This window comes from Pocillopora verrucosa, chromosome 9 (assembly GCF_036669915.1).
Source record: "Pocillopora verrucosa isolate sample1 chromosome 9, ASM3666991v2, whole genome shotgun sequence".
NCBI lineage: Eukaryota > Metazoa > Cnidaria > Anthozoa > Scleractinia > Pocilloporidae > Pocillopora > Pocillopora verrucosa.
In genome coordinates, this window is record NC_089320.1 from 6,382,186 (window position 1) to 6,397,644 (window position 15,459).

At 37.8% G+C, this 15,459-nt stretch overlaps 1 protein-coding gene and 1 pseudogene across 3 annotated transcripts; both read right to left on the reverse strand.

Annotated features, from left to right (window-relative positions):
• Positions 1–4,300: 4,300 nt before the first annotated feature.
• Positions 4,301–9,215, reverse strand: LOC131794913 (uncharacterized). Of its 3 annotated transcripts, none has more exons than XM_059112479.2 (5): positions 9,085–9,215; positions 6,653–7,127; positions 5,948–6,029; positions 5,477–5,644; positions 4,301–4,931 (listed from the first exon to the last, which is right to left on the reverse strand). In XM_059112479.2, the coding sequence occupies exons 3-5, from the start codon at positions 5,957–5,959 to the stop codon at positions 4,635–4,637; spliced, it is 477 nt and encodes a 158-aa protein (XP_058968462.2). In that variant the 5' UTR covers positions 5,960–6,029; positions 6,653–7,127; positions 9,085–9,215; the 3' UTR covers positions 4,301–4,634. The 3 variants fall into 3 exon arrangements, with proteins under 3 accessions (XP_058968462.2, XP_066028248.1, XP_066028247.1); XM_066172151.1 differs by lacking the exon at positions 9,085–9,215 and adding an exon at positions 8,200–8,275; XM_066172150.1 differs by lacking the exon at positions 9,085–9,215 and having other exon boundaries at positions 6,653–8,329.
• A 3,131-nt stretch (positions 9,216–12,346) lies between these two features.
• LOC136283329 (RING finger and CHY zinc finger domain-containing protein 1-like) lies at positions 12,347–14,140 on the reverse strand (annotated as a pseudogene).
• Positions 14,141–15,459: the final 1,319 nt, after the last annotated feature.

Below are 15,459 nucleotides of genomic sequence, written 5' to 3' on the forward strand. Positions count from 1 at the left end.
ATTTCCACCAAAAGGTTCCTTCAAACATCTTAAGAGTGTCGGATGTTTGTGAAGAATTAAAATTAATTTGTTTTTTTAGTGGACAAATTCTCCGAGCTTGTGCCTACTACAATATTGTTCGGTTGTAGACACTGACATTCTACGCTTCTGATCAAACTTCCGGAGAATTTATCCACTGAAAACACAAATTAATTTTGGAATCGCCTTACATTTCCTAACAAACATCTGATACTCTTAAGAAGTTTGAAGGAACCTTTCAGTGGCATTTTGGTGAATATTTCTAAGTACCGGGCATTTGGTCTATTTGAGACCGTGCCCGGCTTCCGGGCATTTACTCACAGCCCAAAATAAAAGTCACTTATGATTAAATTAAATTTTAGGTAAGTAAGATTTTAGGTAAGTAAGATTTTAGGTAAGTAAGATTTTATAAAATGAATTCCTGAACCATATCGGAAATAATTTTGTGATGAATACTATAATCCTCACGATTTGCACGCTCATATTCAGTGCATGGGACCTTCTTCATAATCATCAATACACAATCTATCATTTTCTTCGAAGCCACTGCCCTTCCAGAAATTTAAAGGAAGTGACGTAAAGTATAGTAGCTCGCATCGTTAGGACAAGGTAACTAATAAAATGTTATTTCCTTTTATGATTCATGAATCGAGTTGGGAAAGCTTAGTTGACTAGGATTACTGTCTCAACCAAGGTAGTGTGTTATGTATGCATATATAAACGTTTAAGACATAAAGCAAGCCGTCACCGGAGACATAGTTGTTGGATGCCATCCATAGTTGATGCGGTTCCTGTTTAATTCTCATAAATATGGAGGAAGTGGTTTCGTATTCTGATGTAAATACTATGGCCGCAAGGCAAGCGGAGGGCGTGGAGAGTTGTGGGAATGATGATAAATTAAACAAATATGACTGTAACATATCTGACTTGTTCTCTCCCTTCATACCCCACACTTTCCACGTGCGCCATGAGAGAACAGCGACTGGGTCCGAGTTTAGTTTGTAGCGGTATGCCAGTCTGAGTCTTTAGCGCCATGATATGGTAGTTTAAACTAACAATGTGCTTTTAAAAATGAGTGAGAGGTTCTTGAGAGCCTGGCACTACTTCACTAGCTGAATCGCTTGCAAAAATAGGCACAGTATATCTTCCCTTGAGCCAGCGATATCCAAGGTAGTTTGACATGAGCCTATAGTAGTGAATAGTGCTAGTAACTTCTGAAGTTAATTTAGGCAATTTTTAGTCATAAACTCGTGCTTATTCACCCAATTTCAATTTAATAATGGGATCACCGACGTTAGTGTTTGTGGTACTAATATCTAAAAACAACAGATGTATACATGTCAAATTAAGGAATCGCTTATCATAGAAATTCTGTAACGCTGGCACAACCTGTTGGAAAAAATTATTTATAAATGTATGTATGTATCATACATTAAAAATTACAGAATTAACCCTTTACCTGCCATGAGTGACCGCGACAGAATTTCTCCTTACAATATCAATACAATATCAAGCAGACAAGTGATGAGAATAAAGAAAAATATCAATTAGGGATTATTAGTTGATCGAATACCAAATGCTCCGAACTAACATCAGAAGATTTATATGGCAGACAGTGAGGAGAATTACTAATGATATCTTGGGAGTTAAAGGGTTAAGGAATAGAGAGAAGCACTTATGTAGTAAACCTAGAATTAGATAACTCACAAAAATAGGTTCTTTTCAACATAGTAAGCGGTCAGATAACAAGCAATGCACTGTAAAAGTAAGCTGAGTTATTTTCATTCATTGAGAATTTGAATGGATTTTTTCACCTTGGAGCAGTTGTAAATATTCCAATACAAACTCTTACAATTTCGCCATGACTCTTATTTCGCGAAATGATCATCTCACAGCTGGAGCTTGGGCCGCCTATGGTATAGTAAATAACTATCAGTCGTTTTGGTGTGTAGCATCGCTGAGTATTTTAAATCATTGTCTGTTTTGTCACTCCCCCTTCGGGCTCGTCAAAATACCGCACAGCGAGTGAATTTAGGTCGCTGGTGCACCAGGCAAATTTTTGTTTATTTTGCGAAACGATTAGAATGTCACTAACAACAGGAATGGGGAATGGGGAATGGGGAATGGGAAAATAAAATGTTAAATAGAAAAAAAGGGAAATTAATCTTTTTTTTCAATTTTTTATATTTACTGATATTTTTCATCGATATCAACGTTCTCTATCAACAACGTTCAAAATTGAAAGAACGAAATAAATTGATGAAAAGGAAAGAAGTGACCCTCGTGGAACAGGTAATGTTCAAGGAAAAATATACGAGCACATTTTCGCGTAGAATAGGGGCTATTATGTTTCTTATCTTTCAAATATTTTGCAGCGCGTGATAAAATATTTACCAACAGCTCACTGTTTTCTGCGTGGGATGTATTCTTATCGGTGTTCTCTGGTACTACTCTATGAACAAACAAATATTTCTCATTTTATGTAACATTTGCATTATCGTAATGAACGTAAAATTTTAAAAATTGGATAGTTTAACTTAGGTGATATTCTCGGATATTCCCCTGTCTTAGCTGGGGAATATTTGTTAACGTGATTCCTTAAGACCAGTCGCGCGAGCAAAAATATTGCATGGATCATAATCGAGGATATACCACTAGTGATATTCCCCAATTTTCAGGGTCTAGGTCCCCTTACAATAACTCTTTCTTTAAAATTAATTTAAAACGAGAGAGCGTTTTGTGGTATCTTAATTAAAAGAGAGAACATGTTTATTTGTTCATGAAATTGTACCAAAGAACACTGAAAAGTGAACATCCCACTCAGTGAATGGTTAGCTGTTCGTTAACAGTTTTTACCGGCAATTTGCAAAAATATTTTAGAGAAAACAAACAAAATCAAATAGCCTCCATTTGGTGCAGAAATACGCTCGTTCGTTCACACTTTAAATTTGATATTGCTCATGTTTGCGGGAAACCTTTAAAAGTTCAGGAGTCGGCTGCACAATCGCCACCAACATTCATGCAAATTTTCGCTTGAAACCTAATAGATTCGATATCTGCTGGAAGCGCCTTATGGTCATGAAATTATTCTTTGATATGCTTTCTTAGTTTCGCTGCAGCCGCTAGCTTGAAAAGTGTGGCGAGTGCTTTGTCTTGATCGAAATTTTTCTACCAAGCAAACCACCATTACTTTCGAAAAATAAAATGAAAACTATTGAAGAAATGTAAAATAGTTTCCGTGTTTACATCAGGCTATGTGCCTTGTTGAAATCAAATATGTTGTGAACATTTGTAGCCTACGAAACAAAGATTTATTTCAAAAGGAATAGAAAAAAATTATTTTCGTCCCCTAGACTGAAAATCAGACAGTTATTAAGAGATAACATGTTAATCAAGAGCAGCAGTTTCTAATACTTGTCTTGAAAATTCCTCCCACGCACTTATACAGCACTTTTCTAAAAACGATGACAGAAACATCGAACTTTGAAAGTTGCAATGTTTACAATTGAAGTTGTCTGTGAGAAACCCTCATGTATGTTTTATGAACTGAATAATCCCTTCGTTGTGCACCATTTTTGTTGGGCGCACAACAAAGATAGCGCATGAATTGAAGACAGATAAAGGGATTCTTCAGTTAAAAAAAAAAGAAAAAGAAACGATCACGAAAGAAAACATAGGGTACAGGGATCTGAAGAAAATATTCGTACCACATATCAGAAAGTCAAGCTTCGAGCGGGTCTCTCTCTTATAACAATCATGTGATTGAACAATTCGACCAGATGCGATCAGAATTAAGATGTAATGTAAACAAACATAATAAATTTTACTAACCGCAGACAAACTCACCTACGTTAGCTTGAAATATGTTTCGTGTGTCTAAATCTTTTGCCCTCTAATCGTTGAAGTGGGAGGACGTATCGCGTTCACATTGAAACTTTGCCGAAGTGAACGAATTCAGAGGACGTATAGCGTTCACATCGAAACTTTACCGGGGTGAACGAATTGATGTCGATGTAAATATGCAAATTTGAAAATGAAACTGATAGTGCGGAAAAGCCACAACTTATACTTAAAATTACTAAAAAGGTCTCTGTATTAACGGCGGACGACCCATCCTTGATTAAAAATTACAGACCAGTTTCAATACTTCCTGCTTTTTCGAATAATTTTGAAATAATTGTATATAATTGTATCTCAAGGTACCTTACTGAAAATATGATCTTGTCTAACAACTGGTTTTGCATAAGAGATAAACTTAATAGATTAACTTTTTTTAGCCAAAGATACCAGAATTTTTTACCAAAACCGAAATCTTAAAATTCTTATGGATTACCTCAACGATGAAATTCGTCATGTTGCGACTTGGATTAAAGCTAACAAGTTGTTCATTAAAGTGAAAAAAACAAAGATCATGATTTTTAGAACTAAACAAAAATTTCTAGCGACACGCCTTCTCAAAATTGGTAACACAATTATTGAGGATTTTAATGTGTTTACAGGCAGCATCTAGCGTGGAAAATACATATTGACTACATTTGTACAAACATTTCTAAAACAATAAGAAAGTTATATGAAACAAGGTTTCATCTACTTAGAAAATCTCTTCTTCTGTTGCCTTATTCTTCTGCCTCTTGCGATTCTCTGTCCTGGTTCGTTTGAAGTTGTTCCCGCTCCAGTTCACGCTGTTCTCTTTCCCGTCTTCCCCTGTTTATTTGGACCATTGCTCTGGCTACTCCTTGCTCCAGTGCAAGAGGACTGTTGTTCGTGGACTCTAAAGACTCAACATTCCAAGGTCTTATGTTCAGTACAGACAATACAAGCAAAGTTGAAGCTTGCGAATTCCTTGGGAACACTTCGGCTGAAGGGGAACCATCTAAAAACGTGTCGGTAGCAGTGTTGTTTGACATGGCAATCTGGATAAATGAAACAAAATACGACAATTTGTAAAAATGTTTATTGTATGGCTAGCTCCTAAGGCGGGCCATATCATATATTAAAGTGTGAACTTTAATATATGATATAGAATCATTTTACTCGCTTAGAATGCTCGATTTGATGCCTCATAAAGCTGAGCTGTTTATTTTTCTCAGTACAAAAATTTGGTAATATTCTATCTGTAAAGATATCGCAAAACACCTATATGGGTCAGCCGTGACAACGAAAACAACAACGATCTTCCTGAGTTTATTTTGTAATTCTCTGAAGTATCTTTTTGTCATACAGGAAATCAATTTTGAGTAAGCTTGTGATATAAAATTTTTCTAGATCATTTGGTGTCAGTTTTCTCCAATTTTTATGTCGAAGTAAATGAAAGCTGCGATTTCAGCATCAATTTTGGTGATCGAGAATGACTTTTACGACGCCCTTCCTGCCCCAGCAGACCAACCACTTAGTCCCAGAAAAGCGATATTAAATCCTCTCCTCATCTTAAAGCTATGCTGTAGTCAGTCTTTCTTACCTCTGTCCCCATCCCTGAGTCTTGGCCATGGCGGAAGCCATTTTGATTACGAGAAAGCAGTTCCAAGCGTAAGGTAGGGTCTGTAGTGTGTCTGGCCACGAAGAAGTCTGTCAAACCGTAAGCTTCGTTTTCCATAATACAATTATTCACAACTTGGGGAAACCAATGCTGTACAAACAGAAAGCAGAGTGGGAAAAATTACAAGTAAATGGATATAGTTTTCCGGGTACATTCAGTGCACTCGTGAATCAAGTTCCACCATTTGCAGTCGAACGATTGATTTCGACTCTCCGGTTCTCGCATCCAGTAGTCGAGAGTCAGGAACTGCCCCCTACAGCCTCCGACACAACTCCACATACAAATCTCGATTCAGAATTTTAACTACGTCCGGGAAAATGGATAGGGAGCACTAAAGCGTTCTTCGTTATATTAGTTAATTCATAAAAATCATGTCATTGTGAGCATACTTACACGCCATTCCATATCATTGCAATGGCATACTCTCTACGAACCTTTGTGAGCATGGCAGGATTTGACAACCGCTGGACGCGCCCTGAAAATAAATGTTCCAAACTTCCATTAACCAAAAGGAATTTCAAGCATTATCTATCAAATTAACTTTTACAATTATTTTTTTTAAGATTTGTCGCTCAAACATTGCATTTACCAGATTTCACTCTCATTGTCGATAATAAGGATATAATCAAAACAAGTAGGAAAAAACTATTGGCCAATATTTCCTTTTGCAGAGCCGATTTTGTGTGCAACCAATATCACGAGTGTCTTTAAACATTCTTTTGAAATCCATACTCCTACACTAGCAGAAAGGAAAACTTTCCAGTGTAGAAATAATACGAAGAGACATCATGAGAACACAAAATATTAACTACACAAATCAACTGATGACGAAATCCAAGATACAAGAAACGAAATGAAACGAACAAGACAGAGAGTTATTGGCCTGCTTATGTGGGAATGAAGAATACTGATGTTAACTTAAGGGCAAGAGCAAACTTTAAAAAGGGAGAGAAACCTTTATATATACGCGCACGAAACTATCTACTGCCAATGGTTTTTTAGCTCATTTGCCTCAGTGGAATCGTCTTCAAAAGAAATGCGAGTAATGGTGGAAATTTTTGCAACAACGCAATTTTAATGCGAGGAGTAAGTCATTACCTCCAAACAGAGGCAGCGCTCGTCATGTCCTGAATTTTCTCGGGAAGAATGTCTTCCTTCCAGCCGTTTGTCCAGACAGACGTTACACACATCACAGTGGAAGGAGCGGTCTTTGAAGATGTTAAAAAAGCTATCTTGTTTTATCTCTAGGAGATTCCTGTGAGCAATTTGAAGGCTTCTCTCAGCCATTTCCAAATTACCTCGTTGAAACAGATCCAAAGATTGTTGGAGGTGGTTAGCAGTGTCTAGTCTTACTGATAAGTCATCGGTGCAATCCGAGCTATGTCTATCGTGGTGTTCTCCTCACATATTCATGCCACTGGAGAATAGTACACTCTCCATACTCGGTTACCAGTACTCCAGTCTTCTGTCCTTCGCTCTGAAACGCTCGAAACGTCAGCTTTAAACACTATTTACGGTAGCCAATCCATATTATCAACTCAAGTGATCAAACCAAATTATCTTCTTGCATTACCTATTCGTGAAAAAGAAAAAATCTTAAAACCTCCAAAGGATATCCAAAGACAGGTAAATAATCAAGCACGGTCATGAAAAATTTTCTCTTCACTTCTTAGGCGCATTATGGAATGCAGTCCAATGTGTGCTTTTTGTTCAATTGACTCCGGATAGTGGTTAAAATAATTTTAAACGAAACGGATTTGTGACGATTTGCTTTGAGCGAGTATCATATCATTAATTATTTCCAGAAATGCATGCAAAATCCACCGAGCTGATTTCGCTTTGAGGAGCTTGAACTAAATTCGCCAAAATCGTTAAATCCATGTACATTCACTTGGTTTTAAGACGTTTTGTCAAATCTGCAATTTTCTTTACTGCGTGCATTCCTGGACATAAGTGGACACACTTGCGACTCTAGAAAACCTAGGAGAGCTCATGAATAACGATTATACGAGGATGCAATAATCTACGTGTTTGAGTTCACTCCTTTAAAAGCAGCTGTTAGTCATAGTCAGAGTCGCTCAACGAAATTTCTTATTTTGCCGATTTAATAGTAGCTTTCGATTCATAGTCAATTTCGAGTTTCTTGGCATTATCAGACAAACGATTTTCGGGACAAAAATGGCTCATTTTTTGTGCACTTCTAAAACTCAGCGGGGCGGAAATTATTCGTAAGTGATATAAATGCAAATGATGCTCGCGTACACGAACAAACACTTGTAAACTACAAAAATTTAAACTGCGTTTAGCTTTTATTCCTGGATCAGCACTTATCTGCTTCAACCAACCCATGAGATTCACGTTTCAAATCAATTCAAAATCAATTCAAATCCTTCTTGCCCCCGAAGAATACTCTAAGTTAGATAAATAAAATGTTTTTCCACGAACAGCACCCTAGATGTTCCGAAAACATAAAATCAATTCAACATTGTAGCTAAATAACGTTTAAACGAATGATACTATCGAACAGAATACACTCTTCGCTCCTCAAGCTCGACATCATTAAGGTAGAGAAACATAGAGAAACCAAGAAAGAGAAAGGCAACTGCTGTTTTCACTGGGAAATTCTGAAAGTGAAATTACGCTACCATGTAGTTACGATCGCAACAGGCATTTCCCTATGTATGCTCTCGACCAACCAGAGTTTTCACAGTATGTCTGAAGTATAACTTTGTAAATTTGCCACTTTAAAGAGCTTCTAAAGCTGACGTTTTGAGCGTAAACCCTGCGTCAGAGCGCCATTCGCTCACAAAAAGTACATACAAAGGCTGAGCGGCGGGTGGTTCTTTTGTTTCGTGTCGCCGCTCATACTTGCGTCTCTACCGCATACACTTTCGCTATGCGCCCGAAAAACCGGAAGTGGATTTAAGGTCTATTAGAATTTTACAAAAAATAGAAAACCCACCGCTAATCATGGGGATGGAGTAAATTTCAGTTGCATCGTGAAAATAAAAGGTAATTGTGATTTTCTTTAAAAATATTCCTCATGATGACATGCATGACAGTTGTCGACCACAGAAAACCCACTACTTCTTGGCGGTACGATCATTGAAAGTTTTAGCGAAGGGGACACCACAATAAGTCCTCCGAGAAACATTTTTTTTCCCGTTTGTCAGCCAACAAACGACGACAGTATTAAAATTTAAAAGAGATTATACGAAGCCCGATTTGTCACTTCTCTCGAAGTTACCCTACGCAAGTGCCACGAATATTTAATAAATACACGAATTGTTTGATTCATGTAAATTTATATTTTTCACATTTAACTGCAAAACCGTGAGTTTTATTATCAAGCGATTCCTTCTGTTCTTAAATTTCTTTTGCATTTCAAAATGGACACATACTTTTTATTCCGTGTTTAAATTTGTATTTCGTTTCTGCAAGAGTTCTGTCCTCCGGCTAAGGAGTCTCGTTCAAGGGAATACGTGTAGGACAGCACTTACTATTCATACTTACATAAATTTAACACTTACCACAAATCGGCTTTGACCTTCTGGCATACCAGAATGCCGCCATTTACGGAGTAAAGTATCTGATGGTCCATTCAGTTTTTTCGAAATTATTTTTTCAGCGCAATTGTACAAGCCTTTTCGTACATAACTGCTGCGGAACACAGCTATGACAAAGGCTGCAAAACAGCAGGCTTCTTCGATGTGTCAAATCAAAAATAAACACGCAAAAGCGATAGGCTGCTTATGTCAAACATGATATGACTATCAAACATGATAGATAGTCATGGAGACAAAGCCAAGTTTACTTTGCAGCATGAATACTTTTGAAGGCTTAATGGATATGTGCATGGAGACGAAATGATGAACATTAACGAACTTCGCCCTCAGGATAGTGGATGGACTGGAGGGATTGGGTGAGTTTTTTTGTGCGCACTTGTGCAGATGTAGACCACAAACATTTTTTAATCTTCGGACGTTTATATTTCTTTTCATGCGTTAAATGACAAAGTACATCTGACTGAGAAAACAGAGCCTGCTTATGTTTCTTAATCTGATCTACTTTGGTGGACCCACTACGATGACGTCAGGCCGTGTGTACACTCTGATTGTGTTGCATCATAATCGTAACACAAAAAAAAGAATCATTCGCATTCTATCGTGGTGGAGTGAACATCTTCTTTGGTGGCAACGAGGTAGCGTGAATATAAGTTGAATGTAATGAAGACTCAATGTCTGTTGACGTCAATGACGTCAAGCCGTGTGTACACTCTGATTGTGTTGCATCATAATCGTAACACAAAAAAATGAATCATTTGCATTCTATCGTGGTGGAGTGAACATCATCTTTGGTGGCAACGAGATAGCGTGAATATAAGTGGAATGTAATGAAGATTCACTGTCTGTTGCCGTTCGTTTGAAAGTTAAAAAGTGTTTACGGGCCTGCGCGACGCCTAGAAAAGTGTGTAATTTTGCGTGTTAGTCAAGACAGGAATTTTAAGTACGAAAAATGACATTGGCCTACCAAAATAGTTTCATTCAATGATTTCCATTGGAACCTCAGTAAAACAGCAGACCCCGAAAAACTGCAAAAGTATTCTATCTCACCCCCACGACTCAGAACAGATATAAAAAAAATTCTGACAAAATCGTACAATTTCTGCTGTTCGTGGTTTTCACTCGTCTTCATAGCAGTCCAAAAGTGTAGGATTTTCACTCAAACAGTGAGCAACATCAAAGATATGCCTTATGAACCACTGCTTCCCTTGGGGGTCATCTTTCGTAATACATTAACATTGTACTTTTTACTTTGATGATGACTAAATTCAGTCGAAATCGTTTGATAGTATTTTGTTAAACGCCTTGGTCAGAATTTTTTATAATTTTTTTTTAATATAAACGAATTATGTCATGTTAATTTACAAATGATAGCCTACCTGAAATAATTCACGGCCGTGAAATACACGTTTAGTCGAATTTATATTTGTAATGATGAGATCGCCTTTATTCACCAGGAAATAACGATCGAGATTTTGTTACTAATTGTAAACTCCCGCCCAAGGCTTCTCGGTTTTAAAAATTGCAGTATTTTCATTACATAAACTAGCCCTCTAAAATTAGATCGATTTTTGGTCGATGATAAAAGATATTCAATCAGGGGAATTCCCTACTTTAATTTCAAGTGCAGTTTTGCCATTGTTATGAAGACTTCGATAATATCCATTAGATTTTTAATTGTGTTAATTCCAGTCACACAAAACCTATCGATAAACAAAAATTGTCGATATTTCGACCGATGAAGGCGTAAAAAAAATCAACGAAACAAATAAGATAGAAACGACAAAGACAAAACTAGAGTCTGAACCTGTCGTCAAATGGAAGGAGCTGATCAAAATTTTTTTGCGCCTAATTTATTTAAATTAAACGAGATTGCTTGTGTAACTTCATATGTATTTAACGAGTGAGTAAGAGCCCCGAGATCATACGCTTAGTCGGAACATCGTGACCGAGACCCAAATATTTTCTAGTCCGGCCAAACCAAACCAAATTCAGTCAATCCTTATTACATCATATGACTACTAAGAGTTACAAATTTTGAACAATTTTGTTTCAACTTAGACTGGACGCGACAAATAAGCACGAACGGACAACCAATGAAAAGATTCTATCCTGTAATAACTTTTTCCTTTATTATTTTGAGTCAGAACAAGAGAGTCATCAAGACGCCGCAGAAGACGTAGATTAAAAATAAATTCTACTCTTAGCTAAAAATTTCCAAATGGCTGCTTTTGTTTACCGACTCCCGCTTACGAAGCCACACCTCACTTGAGCATAACGTATGTGAGCAGCGTCGATTTCCAAATGGAAATTAAGATAATTTGCCATTGCATTTTCCGTTCTCAGACGACGCAAATTTTGCTTAGGGTTTCACTGATGTTCTGCAGAAGATGACCAAAATCTGAAAACACACGTGCTGAGCTATTGTTCCGCCCATTAGATCTTTTGTTTTGACGGGTGCGTTACCTTCGCTGCCGTGGTTTGCTTACGCCCCTACTAACGCCTAGACAACCTTAGCAGAGTCACACAATCAGAATAGGACCTGCTGATGACTTCTGTTACGGTTGTCGAAACGTTAATACCAACCACACCTATTCTAGGGACTACTCTCAGCCGTACTATCAGACTACGAGAACTCAGTCAAGAGATGATATATAATTTATGCTCTCAGACTAAGGGAGAACCAACGCGCTCAAAAGAAACCAAAATAAAAAAAATACAAAAAAAAAAAAGATTTCGTGAGGATGACGTCTCGGTGTAGAATGCTCGAGATTACAATCATCTATTCAGACAGGATCCTCACCACTTAGAAGGAAGAAAAGAGGAGCACGGGAAAGACGTTGTCATTCACTGTATAGAGGATAACGGCAAATTGGACAGCTACGGCTGTAAATTAAATGAAAAAGTATGTTAGACTGACTTAAATTAGTCTTGTTTGAATTGGTTGTGGAAAGGAAATATTCAAGCCGAGATCACTGTCGAAATCACGAGTTTGATTAAAAGATTCTGCAAAGCTCACTCACTGCCTAATATTCCTGTGGATCCAAACATTATCCAAGGCTGCATGAAAAGAAAACTTCTCTTTCAACTGTCCCGAGACCAAAACTAAAACTATCACGGCCGGTCTGTAAATAACGTCACAAGGGCCTTATGAAAGATTTAATCTAAACACACACGTATTGGCTCATTGGAGGAAATTCCGGTAACAAAATTTGCGATGAGTTTTGGTTCAGCCGGTTTTGAATGGTTGAGAGGGTGGCAAAAGGATTCTAAACCAAACAAGACCGCAGTTCTTTATACAGACAGTTTCAGCTTTTGCATCAGCACACTCTCTGTGAAACTTGTGTGAACATGGCAGGATAAGACAACCACCGAATGAGTCCTGGAAAAAAAGGTTTGAAACACGGGCATTAAGGGAAACGAAAACTAAGCAATGTATGAATTACTCTCCAAAAGAATCCAGAGTAAATGGCACTTCTGCAGCAGCAGAACATAAACATTGACCTAAAGGTCTGAGTTTTTAGAGAGAACGTAACAAATAACGGAACATTTCACAGCGATATAAAAATTCAAAATAAAGTGTAAACGATACAACTGAAGACGAAATTTACAAACACTAACAACTATGATTAACAAGTGCTCCCGACAAACACGAAACACAATGAAACGAAAAAAACAAAGAGAACCCCTTCTCTTCAAGTTTTGTCGTAACACAGGGTTAGTCATTACCTCCAAACAGATACAGCACTCATCATACCCTGAATTCGGTCTGCACCTATACCTCCCTTCCAGCCCTTTGTCTAGACAGAAGTTACACACATCACAGTGGAAGGAGTGGTCCTTATGGATGCTAAAAGAAAATAGGAACGTCACTTCGTAGGTCAACCACTCGTTGAGCAAATAAATTTCTAACTCATACTCATAAACTTTGTATTTCTACTCGAATCGGCTGAGAAACCTATTGAAAGAGAACTTGATGCGCGATGAGAAACCAGAACTCGTAATCATGGTTACTCGCGTATATTTTGAAGACGATTCTGCTGAAGCAAATGAGGAAGAAACTACTGGCAGCAGATAGTTTTATGTGCGTATATATCAAGGTTTCTCTCTCTTGTTAAAGCCTGCTCTCGCCTTTAAGCTAGCGTCAATATTCTTCATTCCCACACTAACACTTGGTAGTGAAACAGGCCAATAACTCTCTGACCCTTATTCTTTAGGAAAACAAACAAACAATCAACACGACAGGGAAAATAAATTGTCATGAATGTTGTTAACTTAACGGCAGGTATCGCACTTAGTGCAGTGGAAAGGACTCGTGTCTTTACCACTGAAATGTTTGCATATTGAGCAAAAATATGCAGAGAACGTTGTCTTACATCTAGTACAAGTTTGTGCGTCCTGGTTGATCTTGAAAAATTTAATAATCGGAATTAACAGAACTTACAAGTAAAATAACTCATCTGCAACTTGAAACTTCGAAGCCATGAAATGTATACATACCTCTTGCTTATGTCCACAAACCGATCACATACCAAAACACGCATCTTTTTCTTCGCCATCAACATTCGAAAGCCGGAGTTCTTATGGCAAAGGTTACACGGAGCGAATTTTTTACAACATGGGAACTTCAGAAGGCACAGATGCTGATAATGTTCACACTGCCGATTAGAAGCTGCAGCACCAGCTGAGTTTTGCGACCTGTCACTCTCAATGCCCTTCGAACTCATTTCTTCGCTCTGATTCCTTTCCTTTTGTCTGTTTTGAAATCGTTCTTTCCGGGCCAAGCTTGTTTTTTCCATCCCTTTTTTATCCTTTCTTTCCACTTTTTTTCCCAACGAGAGGTCCCTGACATTAGCATTTGCTCGAGTGTTTCTCCTCCACCGCTCGTCGGGTTGCTGACTTCTTCTCTGTCATTCCTGCGTTCCGTTTGCCTTGTTTCACTTGCCTCCCTTTCTCCTCTTTTACGTGCTTGTTGTTCTTTCCTAGCCCGCTCTTCTTTTTTTCTTCGTTCTTTTTCCTTCATTGCCTCTTCTTTTTCTTCTCTTTTTTTCAAGTTTTTCTTCTCTTTTTTTCAAGTATTTCTTCTCTTTTTTTCAAATTTTTTTCGAAAAGGAAACAATTTTGGGCCGCTCGTCGCCTTAGGTCAGCTAAGGAATCATCATTTGACAGAGACGAATTTTCGTTCAAGATGCCCAGTGGCTCTTGGTGAGCAATGTCCTGATCTACAAGTATTATTGTTTCCCATGTCAGATTTCTGTTCATGGCAGCTTGTGGTAGAGCGGAGATTTCCATTTCAGGGGGGACCAGGCCTTGTATAATTGAAGTGGTATTAAATAAAAATGCAGGATTTCCATTCATCACTTTAAATCAGAGTTTCTCTACCGTTTTAATTTAGGATAATCGTTAATTCACGATAATCGTTATTTTGTTCGCTATTTTTGACTGCCCCCTTGAAGTGCCTTGCGACATCTTTAAAGACTGAAATTTTGCCAATATTTATTTACTTAAACAAACTTGCCCTGTTTGAAACAGCTCATAGATTTATGATGCATAAAAATGAGCATTCCAAGCGGGTAAAATGAGTCTATATCGTTTGCAGCTGTTTCCCCTTCGGCCGAAGTCTTCCCAACTAGCTCTCAAGCCTCAACTTTGTTTGCATTTTCTGCACTGAACATGAGACCTTGCAATGTTGAGTCTTTAGAGTCCACGAACAACACTCCTCTCTTTGCAAAAAGTTGCCAGAGCAACGGTCCAAATGAACAGGAGAATGGGAGAAGAGAACAGCGTGAATTGGAAAGGGAACAACTTTAAACGGACTAGGACAGACGGGAAAGAGAGATTAGAATGAGAAGAAATAGAGAAAATGTAGAAAGAGAGACAAGGGAAATAGAAGTTAAAAAACTACTCAACCGTTTTAATGCTAACTAGAGGCTCGAAGAGCGTTCACACGGGCTTCGTATCGAGCGTTTTACTTGAACATTCACCACTGGATAGTTCGGTATAATTGACTCTAAGCACATCTCGCGCACTAGGGCTCTACATTTATTTACGGGTTCATCTTTTTCTTCTTCATTACGATTTCAATTATCATTTCTCTTGCATCATACTCCAATGCAGAATCACTATCTGTTGTGACATTGTTTGATGTACCATGTTGATGTGTAGCATTATCGTCTGCATCATTTTGTAAAGCTGTGAGGTTGCTATTAATATTGTTAATATCAACTAGTATATCTTTGTACAATGGATTATGTACTTTGAGCCAGTTAAGAACTTGCTGTATTAACTCTTTTCGTGCTGCTTGAAAATAAACTTGTCCTCTAAATTGTAACTTTCTTTTAA